The sequence below is a fragment of the Hemiscyllium ocellatum genome, chromosome 48 (assembly GCF_020745735.1).
Source record: "Hemiscyllium ocellatum isolate sHemOce1 chromosome 48, sHemOce1.pat.X.cur, whole genome shotgun sequence".
Taxonomy (NCBI): Eukaryota; Metazoa; Chordata; class Chondrichthyes; order Orectolobiformes; family Hemiscylliidae; genus Hemiscyllium; species Hemiscyllium ocellatum.
In genome coordinates, this window is record NC_083448.1 from 5983540 (window position 1) to 6009721 (window position 26182).

The 26182-nt window shown below is 48.7% G+C and overlaps 1 protein-coding gene across 1 annotated transcript in view; it reads left to right on the forward strand.

Annotated features, from left to right (window-relative positions):
* Positions 1 to 4334: 4334 nt before the first annotated feature.
* The window catches only part of LOC132837049 (metal transporter CNNM2-like), a 28315-nt gene continuing 6467 nt past the window's right edge, over positions 4335 to 26182 (forward strand). Inside the window, exons 1-6 of the mRNA XM_060856724.1 lie at positions 4335 to 5766; positions 12636 to 12779; positions 13437 to 13574; positions 15110 to 15279; positions 16106 to 16202; positions 22188 to 22348. Coding sequence (XP_060712707.1) covers positions 4356 to 5766; positions 12636 to 12779; positions 13437 to 13574; positions 15110 to 15279; positions 16106 to 16202; positions 22188 to 22348 — 2121 coding nt within the window. The 5' untranslated portion in view covers positions 4335 to 4355. The remainder of the gene's footprint in view (positions 5767 to 12635; positions 12780 to 13436; positions 13575 to 15109; positions 15280 to 16105; positions 16203 to 22187; positions 22349 to 26182) is intronic.

Consider the following 26182-nt stretch of genomic DNA (forward strand, 5'->3'; position numbering starts at 1 on the left):
AGATATATCTAAGAATAGTAAGGTTGAAATATTTGGGGAGTTTAACTTTCCAAACATTGTTAAACGTTTGGCGAGTGAGGAGTTGATTAAATGCGTTCAAGAAAATGTTGTTTATCAATATGTCAATGTACCTACTAGAGAAGGAACAAAACTTGACTTTCTCTTGGGAAATAAAGCAGGGCAAGTGATTGAAGTGTTAGTTGGCGAATACTTTGGGATGAGTGATCATAATGAGACAAGAACTTGAAGTCGACTGTGAACAGGGAAAGGGATGAGTGACAAGTGGGAGGCTTTCCAAAGTGTGATAACGACAATTCAGAGGCATTATGTTTCTGACAGAGTGAAGGGTAAGGCTGGCGAGAGTAGAGAACAATGGTTCCAGTTGTAGTCAAGAATAAGAAAGAATCATTTATTAGAAATAGACTCCCTTGAAGAGTGTAAAGAGTAGAAAGATATTCTTAACAGGGAAATCAGGAGGGCAAAGAGGCGATAGGGGATAGCTTTGGCAGGTATGGTTCAGGAAAATCCAAAGAGAATCAACAACTACATTAAGAACAGAAGAGCAACCAGAGAGAGATGAGGGCCCCTTAAAGATCAATACATGTGGAATGATGGGAGAGGTATTAAATGAATGTTTTAAGACAGTTTTTAGTGTAAAGAAAGAAACTCGGTGGGGGAAATAATAATGATGTTTTGAAAACAGTCCACATTACAGAAGTGGAAGTGCTAGACGTCTTAGAAAACTCAAAGATGGATAAATCTCCGGGACCTGATCAAGTCTGTTCCAGGATGTTGTGGGAAGTTGGGGAAGTAATTGCAGGGCCCCGAGCAGAAATACTTGTGGTGGTGGGCTGCCCGGTGGCCCTGCAGTTAGCACTGCTGCCTCACAGCGCCAGGGACCCAGGTTCGATTCCAGCCTCGGGCGATTTTCTGTGAGATGTTTGCACATTTTCCCCGTGTCTGCATGGCTTTCCTCTGTGTGCTCCGGTTTCCTCCCACAGTCCAAAGATATGCAGGTTAGGTGAATTGGCCATGCTAAATTGCCCTTAGTGTAGGTTAGGTGCATTCGTCAGGGGTAATGTAGAGTAACAGGGTTGGGGAACGGGTTACTCCTCAGAGGTTTGGTGTGGACTTGTTGAGTCTAATGGTCTGTTTCCACACTGTAGAGATTCTAAAATCTATAATACAGGTGAGTTGGCAGGTGACTGGAGGGTGGCTAAGGTCATACCTTTATTTAAGAAATGCTGTGGGGAGAGGTTTGGGAACTCGACACCTATGCGTCTGATATCGGTGGTGGGTAATTTGTTGGAGGTGATTCTGAAAGATAGGATTTACATGCATTTGGAGAGGCAAGGACTGATTAGGGATAGTCAGCATGGTTTTGTGCAAGGGAAATCATGTCTCACAAACTTCATTGTATTCTTTGAGGAAGTAACGAAAAAAATTGATGAGCATCGAGCAGGAGACATAGTTTGCATGGACTTTAAATAAAGTCTTTGACAAAGTTTGGCAGGCCAGACTAATTTGTCAAGTTAGATCACCTGGGATTCATGGATCGCTTGCCAACTGGATACAAAATTGGCTTGATGGTAGGAGACAGAGGGTGCTGGTGGAGGGTTGTTTCTCGGACTGAAGGCCTGTGACCAGTGGGGTTCCATAGGGATCGGTACTGGGTCCACCCTTGCTTGTCATTTATCTGAAGGATTTGGATGAGAATATAGGTAGATCCCTTTGTAAAACCATTGTTCAGTTCCCCTGCGATCTTGCTTTAGAAGAAAATTACGTTTAAACAAATGGGGCCAGAATCCAGTTCCAGCCAATACAGGGAAGGCAAGTTTGTGTTCTCCAAGTATTGGTCTAAATTCGGCCAATTGGAGTGGCTGAGGCCAATTCGTGTTGTAGAAACATGTGCTATGGGAGAAGCACCTGCATGGTTGGTAAGTTTGCAGATGACACTAAAAATTGGTGTTCGAGTGAAGAAGGTTAGATAAGATGAGAAAGAAATCTTGATCAATTGGATCAATATGCAGATGAGTTTAATTTGAATAAATGTGAGGTATTGCATTTTGGTAAAACAAACGAGGGCAGGACTTACAATTAATGGTCGAGCTTTGGGTGATGGGTACAAGTGCACAGTTCTTCGAAATCTGCGTCACAAGTAGACAAGGTGATTAAGAAGGCATTTAGCACCCTTGCCTTCATTGCTCAGACCTTTAAGTGTAGGAATTAGGACATCACATACAGGATGTTGGTGAGGTCTCTTCTGGAGTATTGTGTGCAGTTCTGGTCACCCTGCTACAGGAAGGATATTACTAAATTGGAGAGGGTTCAGAACAGATTTCCAGGATGTTGGTGGAAATGGAGGGTGTGAGTTATAAAAATAAGCTGGGATGGGCTGCGACTTTTTTCACTGGAGCACAGGAGGTTGAGGGGTCACCTTACAAAGGTTTATAAAATCACAAGGGAAATAGATATGGTGAATAGCGAGGGTCTTTTCTCCAGGGTGCAGGAGTTCAAAACCCGGCTGCGAATTTTTTCAGTGCAGCAGAGGAGGTTGAGGGGGAGACCTTATAGTGGTTTATAAAGTCACAAGGGAATTAGATCAGGTGAATAGCAAGGGTCTTTTCCCGAAGGTGGAGGAGTTCAAAATAAGGAGCCATGTATTTTTAAGGTGAGAGGAGAAATTCTTTAAAAGGACACAAGGGGCAACTTTCTTACACAGAGAGTGGAACGTATGTGGAGTGAACTGCCAGAGACATAATGGATGAAGGTACAGTTAGAATATTTAAAAGACATTTGGAAAAGTACATGATTAGGAAAGGTTTGGAGGCATATGGACCCAACACAGGCAAGTGGGGCTGGTTTAGTTTGGGAACATGGTTAGTGTGGTCTATTTGGATTGAAGGCTCTGTTTCCATGCTGTATGACTCTTTGACTCTAAATGTAAGTGGAGAACTATAAAACCAACCAAACCAGTTCCTCAAATTTGTTGCGGTGGAATTCATCCTTTTTCCCTCAGTATTGACACGCCTCTGCAGCACACCTTTATTTTGCATGCCAGGGTGGGGATGACTGGTTTATCGGCAAAGCAGAATTAGGTCACAGCTCGCCAATGACAAGTCACATCAGAGGTAGTCACCAGGATTGGCCATGCATTTTTCTAAATGGAGGAAGATATTTGGCAGCATGTTGTGGACATTGAAGTTGTGGCTGTATCCCTGGACTCTAATCCTGAGACCCAGTCTGACAGCTATAGAGTCATAGAGCCATAGAGGTGTACAGCACGGAAACAGACCCTTCGGTCCAACCTGTCCATGCTGACCAGATATCCCAACCCAATCTAGTCCCACCTGCCAGCACCTAGCCCATATCCCTCCAAACCCTTCCTATTGACACATGACACCCAAGTGTTAAAGTTCACTTGAGAATGTAATTTTTTAAAAAAGTTCTGCAATTTAGACATGAAAGAACTGAAACCAACATGTTCATTCTCAAAGATGAGAGACTTAACAAACAATCCAGGTCTTTTTCACTATAATTTCAGTTACATCACACTGGGAACTTTTGCGGTAAACTCTGTGTCTTATGATCTTATTCTCCACAACCGCCAGATGAAGGAGCAGCGCTCCAAAAGCTAGTGCTTCCAAATACACCTGTTGGACGATAACCTGGTGTTGGTGATTTTTAACTGAGTTTTTCCAGCAGTGGGACTTTGTCCCTCCTGGATTTGATTGATACCATTCGAGCCAATAGATTCCGGGGCTGGGGACGTGACAAGAGCAGCCGACCAATGGCACCGGGGACAGAATGATTGGCGGCAGGCCAGCCTATGGAACAGAGGAGGTGTGGCTGGGGCGTCCGCCAAAATAGCCAATGGGAAAGGAGTTGGTCGTGGAGGGCGGCCCAACAACTTGCAGGAGCGCCAATGGGAGAGGGGATGGGGAATGCCGACGGTGTGATTGGTGGAGACCCCGAAGAGGTGTCGCAGAAGGGCGGAGCAGCGTGTGGGAGGACCACCAATAGGAATGCGGCGGCTACGTAAACATTAGCCAATAGGCGTTTGACGGTGGGAAATAATACGGATGCAGACCAATGCCAGAAGAGCGAGGGCGGGAGGCGGTTCACGATTGGCCGTAAAGGACGAACGGCGGGGCGCGGCTGTTCAGCGGGGGTTAACCAATGGGGAGGAAAAGGGGCGCGACACGTGGCCAATAGGAGCGCGGGCATCCTGACCGACGCGCGTAGCGACCAATCAGAGCGGGGGATAGGGCGGGAGGAGTCGAGGGATTGGCCGTGGGGTGGGCGGTACCGTCGGGGTCTCGAGGTGAGGGGCGCCAGCGACAGTGTCAGTCAAGATGGCGGCGCGTCGCGGCCGGAGCCTGGCGGCGGCGGTGTCCCTGGCCCTGGCGACGCTGCTGCACGCCTGCGGCGGGGCCGGGGCGTCGAACGACACCGGGCTGGAGACGGGCATTTACGGGCTGCGGCTGGTGTGGGTGCAGAGGCCGATGCTGGAGGAGGCGGCGGCGGCCGCGGGGGGCGGCGAGGCGCTGCGGGTGCTGGAGGGCCAGACGGTCAAGCTGCGCGTCTTCGGCCGGGGCATCGACGCGGGCACCTGGCGGCGGGTGGGCTTCGCCGAGCTGGGCCCCGAGGCGGGCTCGGCCGACGGCGGCGGCGGCGCCGGGCGGGCGTGCCCGTCCCGCAGCCGCGACCTGGAGGTGCAGCCCGGCGTGGAGGAGCGGCGGGAGACCTCGGGCCTGCTGACCGTGCGGGTGCAGCCCCTCCGCAAGCGGGAGAAGGCCCGGCTCTTCGCCCTGTGCAGCCGCCCGCCCGGCGGCGAGGCCTGGCTGCTGCACCCGGAGCCCGACAGCCGCCTGCGGGTGCAGGAGGAGACGCCGCCGCTGCTGCCCTTCTGGCTGCAGGTGATCCTGACGGCGCTGCTGCTGGTGCTCTCCGGCATGTTCTCGGGCCTCAACCTGGGCCTGATGGCGCTGGACCCCATGGAGCTGCGGATCGTGCAGAACTGCGGCACCGAGAGCGAGCGGAGGTACGCCCGCAGCATCGAGCCCATCCGCCGCCAGGGCAACTACCTGCTGTGCTCCCTGCTGCTGGGCAACGTCCTGGTGAACACCACCCTGACCGTGCTGCTGGACGGGCTCCTGGGCACCGGCTGGGTCACCGTGGTGGCTTCCACGGTGGGCATCGTCATCCTGGGCGAGATCGTGCCCCAGGCGCTGTGCTCCCGGCACGGGCTGGCGGTGGGCGCCCGCACGGTGCTGCTGACCAAGTTCTTCATGGTGCTGACCTTCCCGCTGTCCTACCCCATCAGCAAGGTGCTGGACTGCGTGCTGGGCCAGGAGATCGGCAAGGTCTACAGCCGCGAGAAGATCCTGGAGATGCTGAAGGTGACGGGCCCCTACAACGGCCTGGAGGCCGACGAGCTCAACATGATCCAGGGTGCCCTGGAGCTCCGCAGCAAGACCGTCGAGGACGTCATGACGCCCATCCACGACTGCTTCATGGTGTCCAGCGACGCCATCCTTGACTTCAGCACCATGTCCGAGATCATGGAGACGGGCTATACCCGCATCCCCGTCTACGAGCAGGAGAAGTCTAACATCGTCGACATCCTGTACGTCAAGGATCTGGCCTTCGTCGACCCAGACGACTGCGTCCCCCTCAAAACAATCACCAAGTTCTACAGCCACCCGCTGCACTTTGTGTTCTACGACACCCGGCTGGACACGATGCTGGAGGAGTTCAAGCAGGGTGAGTGTCACTGGGGCTGGCGTTCTGAACTGGGGTTCCCTTTCAGCTCATTGGGGTTCCAGCTGCAAGAGCTCAATGGCTTCCCTTATCCTGCGACTCCTGTTGGTGCTCTCTTTGTTGGTGAGAGTGGACCAACAGTCTTTATTGCTGGCACTCATTGTGCCTTCTGGAAGAGTCTGTCGCCAAAGGTATAACTAGCTATAATTTGAGATTGGGATCCACTGTGCAGGTATTAAGTTGACTGACTGGCACTGACCTGAGGACTAACCATCAGTTAGAGGGAGAGAGGAGAATTGAGTGGTTCTGATGAAGCGCAGCAGGTCAGGCAGCTTCCGAAGAGCAGCATTAGTTAGAGGGATGAAGGGTTTTGGCGGCAACGACTGCCTCGATTTGTGGAGCAATGGTCTAAGATAGGAGGGAGGCGATTGTTAAATAAATCACTTCAAGAGCTGCTAACCTAACTCTTAAATGTCCAAAGCTGTGATTTGGTCTTCGGTGTAGAGGGAAAATAACTCTTCCCATAAATCCCCTGATTGTCGAGTCACTGATCCTGGATCCAAATTTGCCAGTGGAAATTGTTTTTTCTTCTTTACCCTGGCAAAGTCCTTGGTACCCAGTATGAGCTTTGGTGTAAAGATAGACACACTGGCGAATTAGTTTGCCTGGAGTCGTCAGGACGAGTCCAGAAAAGTCACATCTCAAACGATAGCAATGTTTTACACTCTGTTTATCTGTGAAATTTGGCTTTCTTGTGCAAGAGCAAAAGCTTCAGAAGTGTATCTCTCATACTCCCAAGTGATTTAATTTTGAGCACTTGTCTTAAATGTCCCTTTAAGAGTCTGTGATTACAAAAGAATAGTCTCGGCTTCTGCTGGGTAGTCCCAGTCAACCTCACCCCTTCCCTCGAATCCAAGTGGTTATGTTTTGCTATATTCATTCTTAGAGCTTGACGTAACTCCACATGTCAAAAGCTGCTGACTGCTGGTTTGATGTGCTGACTGCAGTCTTCCCTCTTCTGTTCACTGTCTCACTCCCAGCTGGGAGTTCGAGTTGAGCTTCCAACCCCACGTCCTTTCCCGAGTCCACCGACCTCTGCTCTGTATTGTCGCTTAGCTCTGCTCTTGCCTCACCTGGGATAGACATTTGTCTGCTGGAGCACTTACTTGATCTGTAGGCTCGACCATAGTGATTTTTGATGGAGTGGTGGTGTGAGAGTTAGTGTGTGGGCCTCTCTTTTGGCTTGGAGTCCAGAGTGACTGAGAGAGACTCAGTATGCAATAAAAGTTTCCCTTTACTTTGACATATATCAGTCATTACTGAGTATCAAGGGAGGCTTCAAATGTGGTGGATTGTCTCCCACAGACTTGGGAGAGAAGTGAGGAAGGTGATGGTTTCTAACCTGCTGTTGTGGGGTGTCCGTGGACAGCTGCAACAGAAGACAGAAAACTGTACAGTTGTGTCAGATTGTGGCGAAGGTGAGCTTCAGTCAGTGAAGACTTGAAGAAGCTGCATAATTGATGTGCAGCTCAGTCGCGCTGTCTGATATATTGATATATCTCATTCTCAGGTTCCCCCCCCCCCACCCACCCGTTTCTTTTTCTAGTCCCTAGCGCGAGAGTGCGGCAAAGGGTGCTGTGTGCAGGGTCTGTTTGCGTGCAGTCTGTGCATGTGTTGTCTCTACCCTTCTCCTCAAACTGGCCCTTGTGCTTGATTACCCGAGACAAGACGTTGGCTGTTCAATTACCTCGGCGCACGCAACAGTCCAAATGTAGGTCATGCGTCAGGAGTGTAGTCTGAGATTAGTTGGCAAACACATCAGGTTGGAGCCCTTCTGATTTCTGGTGACGGAGAAGGTGTTTTGAGTGGTGAAAAAAGGCAGTTTATACGATGAACATTTAACCTGATACCCTGACCTTGTGTCTTGATGAGGAGGATTGAATTTAATCTGTTGTCTGCTATTGAGTTCTTATTGAAGTTACCTCTTTCGTGCCCTTCAAACTGGGATTGGGGAGGATCTTTGGGAGTGATCTGACTTCGAAGGGTAGAGATTCTAGGGTAGCCTAGTTTTTAAGTAAGACATCTGTCGTTGAAGGAGATGATTCCCTCAGCACCATGAGTCTGCTTCCCCCAGTTTCCCAACAACAGTGGAGGCAAGAGCAGAGCGTATATGCAAAGCTGAGGTAGGTGGACTGTTAATGTACTGGTGAGTCTGGGAGAGCAGATTCCGGGCAGAAATCAGATCAGCTATAATCCTGTTAAGGTAGTTGAGCTATGTGAAGGGCTGACTGGCCTGGCGTTTCCTCGTTAGAATGTAAATAAAGGTGAAGTGCTCCTGACAGTGATCCTCTCTGATTGACAAGGAACCTGTTTGCACCCTGCTCGCCTTGTTTATACAGTGGTTGAGCAGGAGAACACACCCTAGCTTTCTAATCTCCTGTTGGGTCCCTGCTTTTCACGTCGCTGTGTCAAGCCGCCCTATCGAACAGCTCAACAAGTTTTGCAGCATCATTTTTGAGTTAGTCATGAAAGTGTTTGTTGACGGTGCTTCAAGCTGGGCGGATAGAAGCTCGCTTAGCGAGGTACGAAATAAGCTATCCTATTTCGCCACGTCTGGCCATCCCCAAAGTGCAGTGAGTGAGGGTGCGTGGAAGGACAGATCCTGTGGGGCAATGTTTCGTCCTGTGTGTCCTGCCCAGCTGATCAATCGCTGAGTTACCATGGCTGGTCAGCACCTGCAGGGGTGCTTTCATGTGACCAATAGTGGGCTCAGTCTTTGACAACTCTTCAGGTCCTATCCTGGGCCCCTCAGGGGGTCAGGCTGGTTACTTGCCCAAACTCCCTGTTGCAACACACTTTCCTGCTCAAATTTGGGCTGTCTTGGGTGCAACCGATCCTACGTATCCTCTGTGCATGGATTCTTCTGATTGCAACATGAATTGCAATCCAGTCATTCCACGGACACATTTAGATTGTTTACCCCCCCTGGGTGTCACTAGCCCTTGATAGTGATTGCATTTCTCTGGGTGCTGCCGCTTGGACTGTTTATCTGCTCTGTTTTTAAACTCCTCGTTGTTGATTTCAAATCCAGCCTTGACCTTCTGTACCTTCTGCCAACCTTTACGATCCCCATGCTTGTCTAATACTGATCTCTTCTGCTTCCCCTGCTTTTCATTGCTGCCCCATTGGCAGGCCAGACCGTGGGTGAAGAGGTATCAAGTCCTGGAATTCATTCCTGGAAAATGTGTCCTTTCCTCCTCTTGAGATGCCTGCTCAAACCTGTTGCTTTGCCAGATTGTGAAGGTCGCGCAGCACGCACGTTCGAGTGGTTCAGTTTGGAGTGGATTTGTTTTCCTCCCTCATGCATTATGTAATTGAGCAAACCCAGAGCAGCACTTAACGCCTGTTGCTTCAAGAACAGTGTGCTGTAACTGCCGGTGCCTCCAACCTTGGTCACGTATGTGAATACTAATCAGGCAGTTAAAAGTGCCCCGGTTTATTAATGTCACCTTTTTTTGTAATCTGAGTCTACCATAAAAGCAGCAAATTATCTTGGAAATGGAGTCATTGTTGCAGAGATTGCAGCCACAGATGAATGCACACGGGTGTCTGTGTGATGGTGACCAGTGAGTCTGCTTACTTTGTTAGGAATTAAGCCTTGGCCAAGACTAACTCTGCAATGCTGGTTTGGATTCTCTTACACCTGAGGAGCTGGTTGCTGGCCGTGGTTTAACATGTTAATGTGAAAGATGACGGCGCACTGACGCAGTCTCGCACTGGTCTTTTCGGCCTGGTGCTGTACCTTGCAGAGTGGGTCTTGAATTAGCGATTTTTCTTCAGATTTCCTTGTGGAGAAGGATACTTGACCCTGCAGTCAAGTGGAACCTTGAATGTGGAGACCAGGAGAAGCAAATAGGGAGTGAGGAATCTCCAGGAGCTGCTGTTAATCTGCTCTCCAGCTTTTGTGGAGTCTAGCAGTAAAGGGTTTGGTTTCAGATCTTAGCTGAGGCTGGGACTGTGTGTATCTCCGTGACCCGCGAGTGCATGTCTCGATCTTAAATCACGTATTGCCATTGGGAGAATTTGGCTATTACAGGATATTTCCCGTGCTCGATACAAAATGTCTCTTCTGTGTTTTCAAACTAGTGTTTTCCAAGTTCCTGGGACAGGTACCGCACAGACTCTGTACAAAGTAACATTCTCTGTAGCCTGTAACATTGTCTCTAGCCTTTAATACTGAAAGGCAAGGTCCTTTGACATTGTGTCTATCGCAAATCTCCAGGACAGGTAGAGTTCAGTGTTCAATACAGAGTTCAGCAATTTGTATTCTTTTAAAATGAAAGTTAAGATCTATCCACGCTGCCCCATCAGACAAGACCAGGGTAGATATAGCATGGGGTGAAATGCAGCATAACTTCCTCAACTTTTTTTTTAAAACAGATTTTTGAGCCAATTTAAACTGCAGAGTGAGGATGGATTTGGATCGGATGTAAATGATTGTGATCTTCATGAGGGACTGTCCAGAGGAGAAAGGAAGGGTTTGATAATCGATAACAGCACTGAGAATGTTTTGTGAAGAGTACAGGGTGGGGATGATGAGAGAAGCTTGCTTTAGATTTACTTCCCATGAGGAAATGGAAGCCCCCAACATCAGACACGCTGGGGACAGCCAAACTGTGTTTGCAGATAATAGTGAGGTGTAGATCAGCACAGGCTGTGCTAATTGGTACTTAGGACCTGAGCCTTGATGACAATCCAGCTTTTGTGACTGGTCCTGCCCCATAGTTACGTGAATCTTGGCTCCGTGCCTGAATAAACAATGTAGGTGCGAGCTTTACTGCCCTGTTCAATCAAACTGCAGATCAGTTTCCCCAAGAGTTTGGCGGGGTGGGAGTTAACGTTCACTCGGCCCTTAGGAATTTGTAATAGTCTTATTTCAAGTCCGACCGAGGGAGTGACATGGAGATTCGGTGACTGGATCGAAATACAAGCACGACAAGACTGTTCCCCTACTCTCACACTTCAGCTGTGGCTCACGTCGTGAAACATCCCGAGGTGTGCCATCGCTCCTTAACCCCAGCGGCAGAGGTCTGCTTGTCTGGACCTCGTGTCGAGTTGCTGGCTTGTGGTATTGTCCAGTGCTTGAAGGTATTTGCACAGTGCATCTTGGGGCAACTGGTTATGTCAGATATTTATTCTTCAGCTTGGGTGCCACCTGAATGGCTTACATGTAGGAGAACTTTCATCACTTGGATAGAGTTGGACTGGAGGCTCATGAGGGCTAGAGTCAGAAAGGTGAGTGGTTTCACGTCCCTTGAGTGGTGGTTAGGTTTTAACGTTGGGAGGCTGTAAGCAGCTTCACGGCCCTCCATGCTGAAACTGCAGGTGAAGGTACAGAAACGCTTGGTCAGAAAGCTAAGTTCTCTGGCATTGTCTGGATGGAGGAAGACATGGTGGAGCAGTTCAGGGAGGCAATTGCAAAGCTCCAGACCCAGCGAGCTGACGGCATAATCATCAATGGCGCACTGGTTTAAACTGGAATCGCTGAAGAGGTGAGGGTCAACCAGTTTAGAAGATGGTTCTGGTGAAATCTGAGCACCTGGCTTTTGACCGAAGCTCTGCCCAGTCGAACGACGAAGTGGCACAGAGTGGGGAATCGGGAGCTCCTCCACCCGATATTCAGTGGTGGGTTCAGTCTGGTTGGCTGGTGCCTGTCACTCTCATGTTGTACTGTATTAGGTTGAGTGTGAGCTGATCAGGAGATGTGGCAGAGAGCCTGTCAGGAGGGGCCCTGTTTTCTTTTTGTGCAGTGAAGCATCTGGTCCTTTGATGTCGGCAAACGCTATGATTTTAAATGGGAAATATGGTGCATGAATGAATGAATGAGGTCCTGTATCGAACTGCCTTGCAAGCATGTGACAGACTGCACTTGGCTAGCCTGTGGTCTGTGCATCGTGCTGGTCCTGCTCTCATAGTCTGTGAGGTCATTCATTAATCTCGCCTCCCCTGCCCGCAGCTCCCATCCTCTCATTATGAATCAGGGTGTGGGTTAATCTGGCAGTATGTAATTGAGCACTTTTCAAGAGTTCTGTGGAAGTGAAGCCATCTTGATTTGTAACCACGAGACCGTCATCATCGAAGAATAGCAATCGTGTCATAGTCAGGAGTAGATTGGGCCTCGGTTGACCGCAGAGCTGACAGATTAGAGGCTGCAGAGGCTGAGATTATCCGCCCAGGAATAAAATGGGGAATTGGGTTTAATAGAGATGCCTTGAGGGAGCGAATAAAGAGAAACTGTTTGTTCTTGTGGAAGTAGTTAGCAATTAGGGGACGGAGACAGGTAATGGCTGCAGTGATGAGAATATTTCTCACAAGTTGTTATGATCCAACATGTACTTCTCGAAGAGTCAATGGAAGTAGATTCATTGAAAACAACAAGTTGCAGAGCTCAGAGAGGAAAAGAAAACAAGTCAGTGGAGCCAATCAGACAGCTTTTACAAATTCAGACTCATGCTTGGTTATTGCCTGTGGGCACAGGCCCATGTTACATAACTTTGGGGGGGGGATGACGGAATTTACCACCGTTTATAGAGGGAGCATCACTGATTCAATTCTGGGCTCGCCCTTCCCTGAGAGTGTCTGATGAGGACAGTGCAAAGAGAGCTTCACTGCTGAACCAGAATGAGGTGCAAACAAACTTTTATTTCTTTATCCTCCCCCCACCACCCACCTCCACACACACACACACACACACACACACACACACACACACACACACACACACACACACACACACACTGTGTATGAATGTGAGTTTTGTGTGTTCGCTCGATGCTTATTTTATGTTTGTCTCTCATTTCCACTGCTGTTAGGTAAATCGCACTTGGCAATTGTACAGAAGGTGAACAGTGAAGGTGAGGGAGATCCTTTCTACGAGGTGCTGGGGCTGATCACTTTGGAGGATGTTATTGAAGAGATCATCAAATCGGAAATTCTTGATGAATCGGACATATTCAGTGAGTTGCTTTAATACACGGGAAGGTTAGAATACAGGGCAAGCAGAAATTGGTCATCCGTTCAAGCCAGACCCATGGTTGAACTAGACTGAACTGTACCTGAGCTCCACTTGAAACACACTGGCTCCCTGCCCATGATACCAACATCTAACCATCTGTCACTCTGTGATTCCTAGTCCTGACATGCTTTATGTGAGTGGGGGGAGCTCCAATTTCCGCTCGTCTCTGCGCACATTTTAATTTCCTTTTCTCTCATGCCCCCGCCAGAAGAAATGGTTTCACTTTATCCTATGAAACCTTTTAATTGTCTGAATCTGGCTCTGTTTGCATCCGAGTGAACCTACACGGTGCTCTCACAGAGACCAAAATACCGTTCTCAGAGGAGCATCTGGCCAGGTGGGAGGGTGTTGCTCCACATTTTATTTCTGTTATTATTATTATTATTAAACAAGCCCTTCGGCCCAACAAGTCCACACTGACCCTCTGAAGACTAACCCACCCAGACCCAGCCACAGCGCTATTTCTTTTTTTTCGTATTGGCAGTAGGCATTGAGTTGAGGAGTGAGGAGAAACCTTTGAGAGGTGGGGAGGTTGGGATGGTGTCATGTTGATTTTGCTCTGGTTTACAAGCTGCCCTCTTGTCGCTTATTTATCCAGCGGACAATCGATCTAAGCAGAAGGTGACTCACAACAACAAGAAAAGGGACTTCTCGGTTTTCAAGCCCACTGTCCACGAGGTGAAAGTCAAGGTGTCCCCGCAGCTGCTGCTGGCTGCTCACCGCTTCCTGTCCACAGGTGAGTGGCTGCCTCCTCCCCATTCTGCCTGCTGAGCCCATCCAGAGGGTGTGAACTTGGGGTGGAAAAGCACAGGAGCTGAAAGGCTGCTTTACACTCGTGTTGGCCTGAAACTGGCTGAAAGCCTGGTGGGAGCAAATGTGTTTTTTTTTGTGAAGAGGGAATGCAATTCTGCTTGAAGCTCAAAAATAATTGAGCAGAGCAATGTTTCCTGGGATGCCGTAGACAGAATGGATCCCAATTCTAATACAGTGAACACTTTACACAACACTGTTCCAGTTTTCCAATCATTCTGAGGTGATCGTTTCGCTGGATGTGCCCCATAATCTACGCAGGACTTAAAATAAACCTCTCAGTGGCAGCTTGTCGTATTTTATTGCAGTGAAATGTCCTTATGATTGATCAAACAAGATTCGAGACCAAGCCACGGAGGATGTTCAAGGTAGATTTTTCAGAGTCTTGAAGGAGGTTAAGGGTGGGAATTACAGTTGTGGGGCAGAGCTGCTGAAAGCTGGTCTGCCGATAACACGTCAATCGGGAATTTCCAATAGGATGGACTTGAAGGTATCTCAGGATCGTCTGGCTGATAGAGGTGGAAGGCTCAGGTGAGACCGCAGGACGGATTTGAACCTCTTGAGAATTTTAACTTCACACCGACAGTCAGTATAGTTCAGTGGGTGCAGGGGTGATTGAACCTTGTCTGCACGTGTATGTTTGTTCACTGCCATGATTGAGTGAGTATCCGATATTGTCAGGACTGTAAAAGCACATTGTGTGAGCTGAGCTGTGTAGACAGATGAGCTCAGAGAATACAGTCAGCCACAAGTCATGACATAATTAAAGGGCTCCAGGCAATTACCCATCTCGTCTGTCTCGGACTGTGGGAAAAACACAATGCGGTCGCTGGAACAGAAACCTGTTTGCATTTCACATGACTTGGCAAAGATTTGGGAAAAATCCACAGATCAGCCTTTTTTATTCTCTTAATCTCTTCCCCTTTTTTGTTTTGCATTATGTTTGAGACAGCACGCTGGCGAGCTTGACATGAAGCTCTGTCATTGAGATCTCTGGCTCCACGTCACTCACCCAGCCCTGGTCCTATGGGCTCTGATGACCTACGCACTTTGACCCTTATTGGGCGAGGGCACCATGGGAAGACAAATGATCGCCCTCATTGCGAGCACTGCTTGCAGGAGACGAGGTTGAACCCAAGCGCACCAAATAAAAGCTGAGGAAATGAGAGCATTAGCAAATCATATTGTTGTGAGGGTTGATGAGGATTTGTCAAGATTGGGGAGTTGGGGCTATTGGAAGAGTGAGGCAGAATATGTAAAAGTGGAGTACTGCACAAATATTGTTTGCCGTGACCTGGAGTTTGTCGGTGAGCTGTTCACTTCAAAATGTTTCTTCACTAGGAGCCAGTACAGATCGATGAGCAAATGGGTGTGAGTGGATAAGACTCGTCAGTTAAGCAGAGGATGCAGTGCTGTGATTTTCTGAGGTTCTTGTTTGACTGTTCCCGCTCTCCTTTGCAGAGGTCACTCTTTTTGCCCCTGCCCACATGTCGGAGAAGATTCTGCTGCGGCTCCTCAAACATCCCGACGTCATCAACGAGATCAAGTTTGACGAGGGCAACAAGCTGGCTGCGGAGCACTATCTGTACGTGCGGGGGAAGGCGGTCGATTACTTTGTCCTTGTTTTACAGGTAAGTGGCACCTTCACCTGGTTCACTTTGCCATCCCGCGCGAAATCGGATCCTGTACCACTGGGCCTCTCCCTGGGTGAGAAATGTTAAATTGAAGCCAGCGCGGCTGACGTACTGTCTGGCCTTGGCTAAAACTCTGTTCCTGTGCCGTCGACTCTCGTGGTCGATATCCGAGACTGCATCAGACTGCTTGTAATCTCCCCATGTCATTTGTCCGTGAGTTAACATTTTGGCCCATTCTGCTCCATCGCCCACTTCGAACTTGTCCTATTGTCCATCTTTGTCCCCTGCTTTGGCTCCTCTACCTCCAGATGTGATGACTCCCGTGCATTCCTGTCCAGCCCTCCATCTTCTCCTACGCCCCCTCCACTCCCACGCACATCGTCCACCCTCTGTGTTTGCTTCAGTTCATCCAAACCTGTGCTTTCTGTTATTCGCTGAGTGCCAATTTCTTTGAACTCATCACTGTCTTTGCTCACTGACTGCGTTGGTCCAGTTTTGCCTTGCTTCTTTAAAATTCTCATTTAAATTTTAAATCCTGCCTTAAAGTGTCTCCGCACAGAAACAGGTCCTTGGGTGCAAATTGTCCTTGGCAACCAGCATTCCAAACTGACCTAGTCCCATTTGCCAGCATTTGGCCGATCTCCCTCTCAACCTCACCTATTGGTGTATCCACCCAGCCCACCCCAGCTGCCGCGCACACAGCATTTGAGAGAGCTGGGAGAAAACAGTGAAGATTAGTACTCGTGATGTTTCTAATGGTGCACTTCATAAGCTTGTGGCTTCCGGTCTCTGTCCTCATGAAGTAAATGTTGTTATACGTTAGGGTAAAGTGGAGGCAGAGGCTGGCAAAGAAGACATGAAGTTTGAGACGGGACCCTTTTCTTACTATGGTACCATGGCCCTTGGCAGTCCCACTTTGGGTAAGATTTCTCTTTTACTTTGTTTAGCTTCATAGTTTACAGAAGATCAAATATCATGAAATCCAGCAGTGAGATGGTTCCGTGTCTTGGCTGTTTGATTTAGATTCCTTATAATATGGAAACAGGCTCTTTGGCCCAACAAGTCCACACCGACCTTTGGAAGAGTAACCCACATAGATCCATTCCCCACCCCTATATTTACCCCTGACTGATGCACCTAACACTATGGGCAATTTAGTATGGCTACTTCACCTGTCCTGCGCATCCTTGGGGTGTGCATGCAAACAAATCTTGGCTGGTCTGTGTGGTAACTCCTTCTCGTCATTCTGGTTCTGTTCTTCAGACTGTTGAGTCATGAAAGTTAAGTGCCCACCACTGAGCCCCGACCTGGCGGATTGGGGGTCCCTGGTTGCCATTGCCATTTTAGGACTGAAGGCTTTCTTACTTGGCCCCTGCAAGGTCGCCCGATGGGTAGGTACGTTCAGCCCTCTTGAGTCAGAAGGTCGTGTGCCACTGCAGAAACCTGAGCACAAAGAGAGGGCTGACACATCGATGGCATCAGAGGCTACAGCACAGGAGACGGCCATTTGGGTTCGTTGTGTCTAGTGCTGACTCTCGGCATCAGGGAGTCACCTAATCATTCAGGTTTGGATTGGTATGTCTCACAAATATTTTCTTGAAACCCAAGTGCCAGGCAATTACCATCCAACATGACAATTCAACCATCGCCCCTTGATATTGAGTGGTATTACCATCGCTGAATCCTGAGATGCCAACATCCTTGGGGGGGAGGGTTATCCATTGACCAGGAACCGAACTGGACTCTCCAAATACCCATTGCAGTTGCGAGAGCAGGTCAGAGGCTGGGAACGCACCAGCTGACTTCCCCCAAAACCTGCCTGCCATCGACAAGGGACAGGTCAGGAATATGATGAATGGGGACAGCTCCCAACAAAACTGAAGAAGCTTGACACTATCCAGGACGAAACAGTCCACATCCACTCCCTTCACCCCCCCGATGCTCGGTAACAACAATGTATACCATTTACACGGTGCACTGCAGAACTTTGTCAAGGCTGTTCAAACGACACCTTCCAAATCAATGACCTCGACCATTAAAAAGGACAAGAGCAGCAGGTGGAGCACCAGCACCCCCCTGTGGCCTGGAAATATATTGGCTGTTCCTTCAGTGGAGTTAAGTCAAAATCCTGGAACTGCATAGCAGCATCTTGAGAGCAGTGAGCACTGGGTATTAAATGGTTGTTTTGTCCAGGTGCCCCTTGCTTTTGAAATCTCTCAGATTTTGTCTTGACATCCCTTCTCCAAGAAAGTAGCCTGAACCTCTCCAGTCTTAGCAAAAAACTGAAGGCCCTCAACTTTAGAGCTCATTGGAAGCCATCCCGTTGCTGTGAAAATGTGCCCGGATTGGGGAGCAGTACTGCAGCTGAGGCTAATCCAGTTTATGTTATCCAAGTTTTTGTACGGCAACGGAGTTCACTCTGGTGTCTTGGCCAATGTTTATTCTCCTTGCAATATAACCCGGGGTTGGGGGAAAGAATAAGTCAGGCTATCAAGATTCGGGTGACTGAGTGGTTAGCACTACTGCATTACAGCACTGGGGACTGTCTGTGTTGAGTTTGCGCTGACTCCTCCCGTGTGAGGGTTTCCTCCAACAGTCCAGAGATGTGCAGGTTAGGTGGCTTGGCCATGCTAAATTACCTAGTGCCAAGGATTACAGGGATCGGCTCGCGGGATGGGTCTGGGTAGGATTCTCTTCAGAGGGTTGGTGTGGACCCGATGGGCCGAATGGCCTGCTTCCACACGCTGCCGAGTTTACGGAACCGGCTGTTGTTACTTTGTATATGGGAGCCTGCTGCGCACAAATTGTCTGCTATTATTGCTGCAGTAACCATGCCTCGAAAGTAGTTTCTGGGTTGTAAAATGCTTTGAGACGTCATGAAGTAGTAAGAGGTGCTGTAGAAATATGATCGTTTGTTTCGATCCTCCCCTTGCTGGAAAACCAGTAATGTTACCCCCCTCGGGTTTTGTTCATTTTAATCTGTCTTTCTCTGATTCTGTCTTTGTCTCTGTCTTTCCCCTCTCGCTGTCTCCCTCGTTGTTCACCTCCTAGCTCTCTCTTCCAGGCTCCGTACTTGCAGTCTCAAACGGCCTTCTCTCATTTCTTGGTTCCGAGGTAAATCTTGCATGGCTTACCCAGTTTTGAGCATTAACCTCCTCTGTTACCCTTTTCTGCCTGGGGAATGTGTCATCATGAGGGTAGGCTCGTGTCCTGTCACATACTGCTGCCTTTCAGCTGCCCATGCACCTCCGGGATCAACAGTTGCTTTATCTTTGTGCCTAGCCCTCCTGGCAATAAACCTTTTGGTCTGTAACCTAACTTCTCCCTGCAGTTACACCGGCACCACTCCCCACCTATTCCTCCGCTACGTTGGTGGCTGCATCAGCGCCACCCCATGCTCCCACGAGGCGGTCGAGCAGTTTATCAACTTCACCAACACATTCCACCCCGACCTTAAATTCACCGGGACCAGCCCTCCCTTTCCTGGACCTCCCCATGTCCATCAACGATGACCGACTCAACACTGACATTTTCTCCAAACTCACTGACTCTCAGCAACCTGGATTACACCTCCTCCCACCCTGCCTTCTGCAAAACTGCTATCCCTTATTGCGCATGCTTCTGGCTCCGTCGCATCTGCTCCCAGGAGGACCAGTTCCACCACAGAACACACCAGATGGCCTCCTCCTTTAAAGACCACAGTTTCCCTTCCCATGTGGTTGATGATGCCCTCCATTGCAGCTTATCCACGTCCTGCACCTCCACCCTCCAACTGCAACAAGGACAGAACCCCCACGGTCTTCACCTTCCACCCCACCAACGGTGTGTCCTCCTCTGCCACTTCCGCCACCCACAAATGGATCCCACCACCAGAGATCTATTTCCCTCCCAACCCCTACTCCGCTTTCTGTAAAGACTGGTCCCTCGGGTCGACGCCCCCTAACAACCCACCCTCTCCTCCCTGCACCTTCCCCTGCCACCGCAGGAATCGCAAAACCTGCGCCCTCCCCTCTGTCTGAGGCCTGAGAGGAGCTGTCCACATCCATCAAAGTTTGACCTACATTTCCACACGTCATTTACTAGATCTGTTGCTCCCGATGTGCTCTCCTCTACATTGGGAGACAGGGCGCCTACTCGGAGAATGCTTCAGAGAACACCTCCAGGACACCTGCACGAACCATCCCCCCCCACCCCGTGGCTGAAAACTTCACCACCCCCTCCCACATTGCTGAGGACCCACAGGTCCTGGGCCGCCTCCGTCGTTACTGCCTTACCACTGGATGCCTGGAGGAAGAACACCTCCTCTTCCGCCTCCAACCCCATGGCTTCAATGTGGATTTGACCAGTTTCCTCACTTGCCCACTCTCCCCCCCCCCCCCCCACCTGTCCATCTTCCTTGCCACCTATCTGCTCCACCCTCTGCTCTGACCTATCACCTTTACCCCCACGTCCATCGACCACACCATACCCCTCGGGCACCTCTTTGTGGTCTTCTAGCTGGGTGTCAATGGGTTCACCTGGTTTTGTTCTTTGCTGTTCAGTCATAGCTGGGGAAATTATCTGCACTGGAATCACGTCCTGTTCCTGTGTAGTTATCTGTGGGTGGCTCCTGAGGACATATCCTCCTATTGCTGATCTACATGTTGCCCCTTGATAATATTGTCAGCAAACAGTGCCGCGTGCCCTGGTTGTATGCAACTTGACTTCTCTATCATCTCCATTGATCTGTCTCTGAGTTAACTGGATTCGGCCCTGAAAAACAGAGACTTTCCACCACACCTTATGCATCTTATGTTCCCTCACCACTCCCTCAATCCCTCGCCACTTTAAAAAAAAACTAATTGTACGTATCTGTCTTTGTCTGTAACTTTCCAATTTTTTAACCAAAAATATTATCAATCTTGAGTTTGAAATTTAATAACTAAGTGCTGTTTGAGGAAAGAGTTCAAAACTTCTAAGAGCTTTTGTGTGAAGGAACATTACCTCATTTCACCACTGAAAGTCTGCCTCTAACTGTGCCTTCCCCCTTCCCCAATCCTGCTCTCATTCCTCACCAACAGAAATAGTTTTTCTCTGGCTGTTCTCTTCAGCTTGAAATTTTCATGAAATTTTGTAAATTCATTGAATGTTTGATGTTCAAGTATAACCTTGGTAAATCTACATTGTGTTCCCTGCGGTGTGTTGTCCACTGTTGCTCACCATCTCTAATGGTGTGAAGGATCAGGGCCACCCTGCCTGTGTTCTGGGGCAAGGGAATGTTCCCAATATGGCAAAAAACAACCCTCTGCATCAAATCTGTTGGAATAAGGGGTGTGTGGAAGCTACCAGTCATGGCTGATATTCTCTGTCAGCTGCACGATTGCAGTCATGGGAGTGGTGCAGCAATGGGAACAATGTCTAACACCACTTCTGTTCAGATCCGTGCATGCGCAGCAAGCTGTCAATCTTTCAAACTGTGCACTGCTGCAAGAGAGAGAGTGCTACAAACAAACTGGAATTTGTCACTTGGGTGTGTGGCGTTTGAATCGTGTACTCATCAGGACAAATGCAATAGAGGCCACACCGACTGTCCAGAGCATCCCATCCAGACCCAGAGCTCTATCCTTAGGTATGTTTATACCATGGCTAACCCACCTCACCTGCACGCTGCAGGGCAATTTTCTTATGGCCAATCTACCTAACCTGCACATCTTTGGACTGTGGGAGGAAACTGTAGCACCCGGAGGAAATCCACGCAGATACGGGGAGAATGTGCAAACTCCACACAGACCTGAGGCTAGAATCAAACCCTGGTCCCTGGTGCTGTGAGGCAGCAGTGCTAACCACTGAGCCACCGTGCCATCCCATGTTTTTAAGCTTTGTTCCTTTTTAAAATATTCCTTGGTGTGGGATATATATCCGAGAACGACCCATTGCTTTTTCCGTGGCAATGCCTTGGTCAGTCACAATGAACGTATCTCCTGTAGCACAAAGGTTGATTATTTGAAAAGTCACGTTCTGACATTTTGTCTCTGAGTGCAAAATGTCCAGTTTTTGCAACCTATCTCTGTCCTCAAATTTAAAATGAATTCCTTACTGACACTCGGATTTGCCATCGTTGCTCTTTCTCCACTCCTTGTTGCCAATGCTTGTCGTCACGTCCAACTCCCTGTGTATTCGTGTCTCGCGAAGCTGATTCTCGTCAAACTTGCACTTCTTCACAGTTCCTTGGTCCCACCAAACTTTTTGCTGGTCTTTTAGCTAACAGACTGACAATGAGCAAGAATCAGCTTCCAAATAGCCTGGATTTGAAACAAAAAACTTGGCTGAAATTGTTTAGGATTGAGCATCTTGTTAATGCAGTGTGGCCATTGGTAGCCAATGAGTGTGGTCTCTATATTTCACTTCTGCGAGCGCCTGCAACGATTCTGTTGCTGCTGTCTCCAGGGAGTCGAGCTGCAGGCGCTTGCTACGTGGCATCCTTTTGAATAAACTTGACTTTTTGTCACCAAACTGCGATTTCTCTCCAACCCTTAAACCCTTAAAAGACCATCAGGATTAGGGAGGATTTGACCGTTGATTGAACTCTGTGTGAAGGGTCAAGACTGTTCAGAAATTCTGTAGTTTTAAGTTCTTGGAGAGCTGAGCCAGTGCTGCGGATGGCGGTTCAGTTTTAATGTACTAGCCCACTTTAGATACCATCCCTTTATCCTAAATCTGCAGCAGCATCGGTGCATGCTTTTTACTAATTTAATGTTGTTGTGCACTGCATGCGACAGGGGATGTGATTCCTGTGCATGTCTGGAGCAGGATCTGGTCACGTGAACTGATGGTTCTGCTGAGCTGCCTTGTGCCGTCCAGACCTGTCCCACCCATCTCAGGCACTAATGGTTGGTTTTGTTTTTGGGCCCTCTGCTTCTCCTCAGAAACACGACCGTCCTCTCGCAGCAGTGAGCTGAGTCGCTCTGTGTCGCTGAACTACGCCGAGCGCTCTGAATCAACGCCATCTATCGTCTCACCCAACCCCTCGACGCACTACGTTCCGGATTTCTCCGTCAGGGCGCTGACCGACCTGCAGTATGTCAAGGTAAGAGGCCTTGGGGGTTTGGCAGCAACAAAGGGAGCCATTCAGCCAGTCAAGCTTGTGCTCGCTGTCTTGGTAGGGTGAACCAATTTGACCCATTCCTTTTGCTGTTTGCAATGATCCTGTACGTTTGTCCCTGTCAGGTGTTTATCCATCGCTGTTTGTCAAGTTGGAATCTGTACCTGCTACCAGATTATTATTATCTATTGTTTACTTATAAGTGACTGATTCTCCTCCCAATGCCAACGATTGCTAACTATCAGCACCCATGTGTTAGATTATCTTACTTCTGTCATAAATTTGCCTCCAGCCACCTCCACTCAGGAGAATGATAACAAATTCTCTCGTCTCGACGTGAGGTCCTTCCTCTCTCACATGTGGAACTCCCTACCTCACCTTCTCTAAGGCTTTGATTTCCTTGACAGTGTAGTGCCCAGAGTTTAACACGCAGCTTTGTATTTGAGGTATAACTGGGTTCATTCTTGCTTTTCTTAATCCCTTAAATAGGCCCATGAATAAAATACAGTAATGTAGATAAATTTGGCATATGCTTTGTGGATAATCAGAGCTGACCCTTCCTGACAGCCAGCCTCCTCCAGTCTTATAGTGTAGTTGCTCCCTTCACTCACCACCACCCCCAAAACCACCACCCCCACCAAGACTTGGGAAGGCACGGTGAAATTAGCACCTTGAACCTTCGATCAGTTACAGTGTAGAGGCCACTTGCACTCCCTACCTTTCCTCAGTCTCAAATGTTGGGCTGCACAAAGTTCAGCATTATTCGCTTCAAAGCATTATTTGCTTCAAATTCAGATGCGGCTTAACCTACTATTGGTGTTCAGGTCAGTAAGAGGCAGCTGATATTTGCACACTGTAATTGCCAGACCTTAAACATGCCCAACAAGAGCAAATCGAACCATTACCCCTTTACATTGAATGATGTGACCATCAATGAATCTCCCACTATCAACAGATGAGGAACTGAACTGGACCAAACAACATCTAGGAATCCTGCACCTGAGTAACTCCCCTCCTGACTCTCCACATACTGTGCACCATCGACTAGGTATAAGGCAATAGTGTGATGGAATACTCCCTACTTGCCCTGGGTGGGGCAGCTGCAACAAGACTGAAGAAATTTGACTCCATCCAGGACAAAGCAGCCCCCGCTTGATTGTGCCCACATCCGCAAACATCCACTCTGTCCAGTCCCAACATTAAGCAGCAGCAGTGTGTACTATATACAAGATGTGCTGCAGAAATTCTGTCGTCTTAGACAGTACCTTCCAAACCCACGGCCATTACCAGCTGGGAGGGCAAAGTTAACAAATAAATGGGAATACTCCCCTCTTCAAGTTCCTTGTGACCCCCACACAATTGTGACTTTGAAATAGATCATCGTTCGTTCAGTGTGGCTGCATCAAAATCCTGGATCTCTCTCCCTCACATCGTTGTGAGTCTCTCTGGACCACATGGACTGTTGGTTCGGAATGAGGCTGCACCAGTTCCTTCTCCAGGAGAAATAGGCAATAAATGAGCTGAGGAGTGGCAAATGGAGTTTAATTTAGATAAATGTGAGGTGCTGCATTTTCGGAAAGCAAATCAGAGCAGGACTTAGACACTTAATGGTAAGTTCCAAAGGAGTGTTGCTGAACAAAGAGACCTTGTTGTGCATGTTCACAGTTCCTTGAAAGTAGAGTTACAGGTAGATAGGATAGTGAAAAGGCATTTGGTATGTTTTCCTTTATTGGTCAGAGCCTTGAGTACAGAAGTTGGGAGGTCATGTTGCAGCTGTACAGGACATTGGTTAGGCCACTGTTGGAATATTGTGTGCAATTCTGGTCTCCTTCCTATTGGAAAGATGTTTTGAAACTTGAAAGGGTTCAGAAAACATTTGCATGGCTGTTCCCAGGGTTGGAGGGTTTGAGCAACAGGGAGAGGTTGAACAGGCTGGGGCTGTTTTCCCTGGAGCGTTGGAGGCTGAGCGGTGACCTTATAGAGGTTTACAAAATCATGAGGGACATGGATATGATAAATAGACAACCTTTTCCCTGGAGTCGGGGAGACCAGAACGCGAGGGCATAGGTTTACGGTGAGAGGGGAAAGGTATAAAAAGGACCTAAGGGGCAACATTTACACAGCGGGAAGTGCATATATGGAATGAACTGTCAGAGGAACCTTTTCACACAGGGCGGTACACGTATGGAATGAACTGCCAGAGGAAGTGGTGGAGGCTGGTACAATTACAGCATTGAAAAGGCATCTGGATGGGAACATGAGTAGGAAGGGTCTGGATAACTGGGGTCCTTTCTGGGGAAGGTGGGACCTCTATAAAAAGGATGGTCTACACTTGAACCTGAGGGGCACCAGTATCCTTGGGGGGAGGTTTGCTAGTGCTCTTTGGGAGGGTTTAAACTAACTCCGCGGGGGCATGGGAACCAGGACTGTAGCTTTAGGGTACAGGACCTTGAGTGTAGGGAGGTTAGGAATAATGCAGCGATCTCTAAGGAGGGTGCCTGTAACCAGAAAGGTGGATTGAAGTGTGTATACTTCAATGCCAGAAGTATAAGGAATAAGGTAGGTGAACTTGCAGCGTGGGTTGGTACCTGGGACTTCGATGTTGTGGCCATTACAGAGACGTGGGTAGAACAGGGACAAGAATGGCTGTTGCACGTTCCAGGGTTCAAATGTTTTAGTAGGATCAGACATGGGGGTAAAAAAGGGGGAGGCGTGGCATTACTTGTCAAAGACAGTATCACAGCAGTGGAATGGACGATGGAAGAGGACTTGCCATCTGAGGTAGTTTGGGCTGAGGTTAGAAATAGGAAAGGTGAGGTCACCCTGTTAGGTGTTTTCTACAGGCCTCCTAATAGTCCTAGAGAAGTAGAGGATAATATTGCGAGGATGATTCAGGAAAAGAGTGAAGGTAGCAGGGTGGTTGTTATGGAGGACTTTAACTTCCCAGATATTGACTGGGAGAGCTATAGCTCGAGTTCATTAGATGGGTCGGTGTTTGTACAATGTGTGCAGGAGGGTTTCCTGACACAATATGTCAACAGGCCAACAAGAGGGGAGGCTATATTGGATTTGGTTCTAGGTAATGAACCAGGCCAGGTGTTAGACTTGGAGGTAGGTGAGCACTTCGGGGACAGTGACCACAACTCGGTGACTTTTACTTTAGTGATGGAGAGGGATAATCGTGTGCCGCAGGGCAAGAGCTATAGCTGGGGGCAGGGAAATTATGATGCAGTGAGGCATGACTTAGGATGTGTGGATTGGAAAAACAGGCTTCAAGAGAAGAACACTAATGAGATGTGGGGAGTGTTCAAGGAGCAGCTACTGCGTGTCCTCGATAGGTATGTACCAGTCAGGCATGGTGTAAAGGGCCTTGTGAGGCAGCCGTGGTTTAGTAAGGAATTGGAGTCCCTTGTGAAAGGGAAGAAGGCGGCATATGTAAAGATGAGGCGTGAAGGTTCAGTAGAGGCGATTGAGAGTTATAAGGTAGCCAGGAAGGAGCTAAAGAGGGAGCTAAGAGAAGCGAGAAGGGGACATGAAAAGTCTTTAGCTGGTAGGATTAGGGAAAACCCAAAGGCTTTCTATAGGTATGTCAAGAATAAAAGGATGACTAGGGTAGGTATCGGTCCAGTCAAGGATAGTAGTGGGAAGTTGTGTGTGGAGGCGGAGGAGATTGGAGAGACATTAAATCAGTACTTTTCATCAGTATTCACTCAGGAACAGGACACTGTTGCTGATGTGAATATGGAATCACAAATAATTAGAATGGATGCCCTGGAAATATGCAGGGAAGAGGTTTTGGGAATATTGGAAAGGATGAAT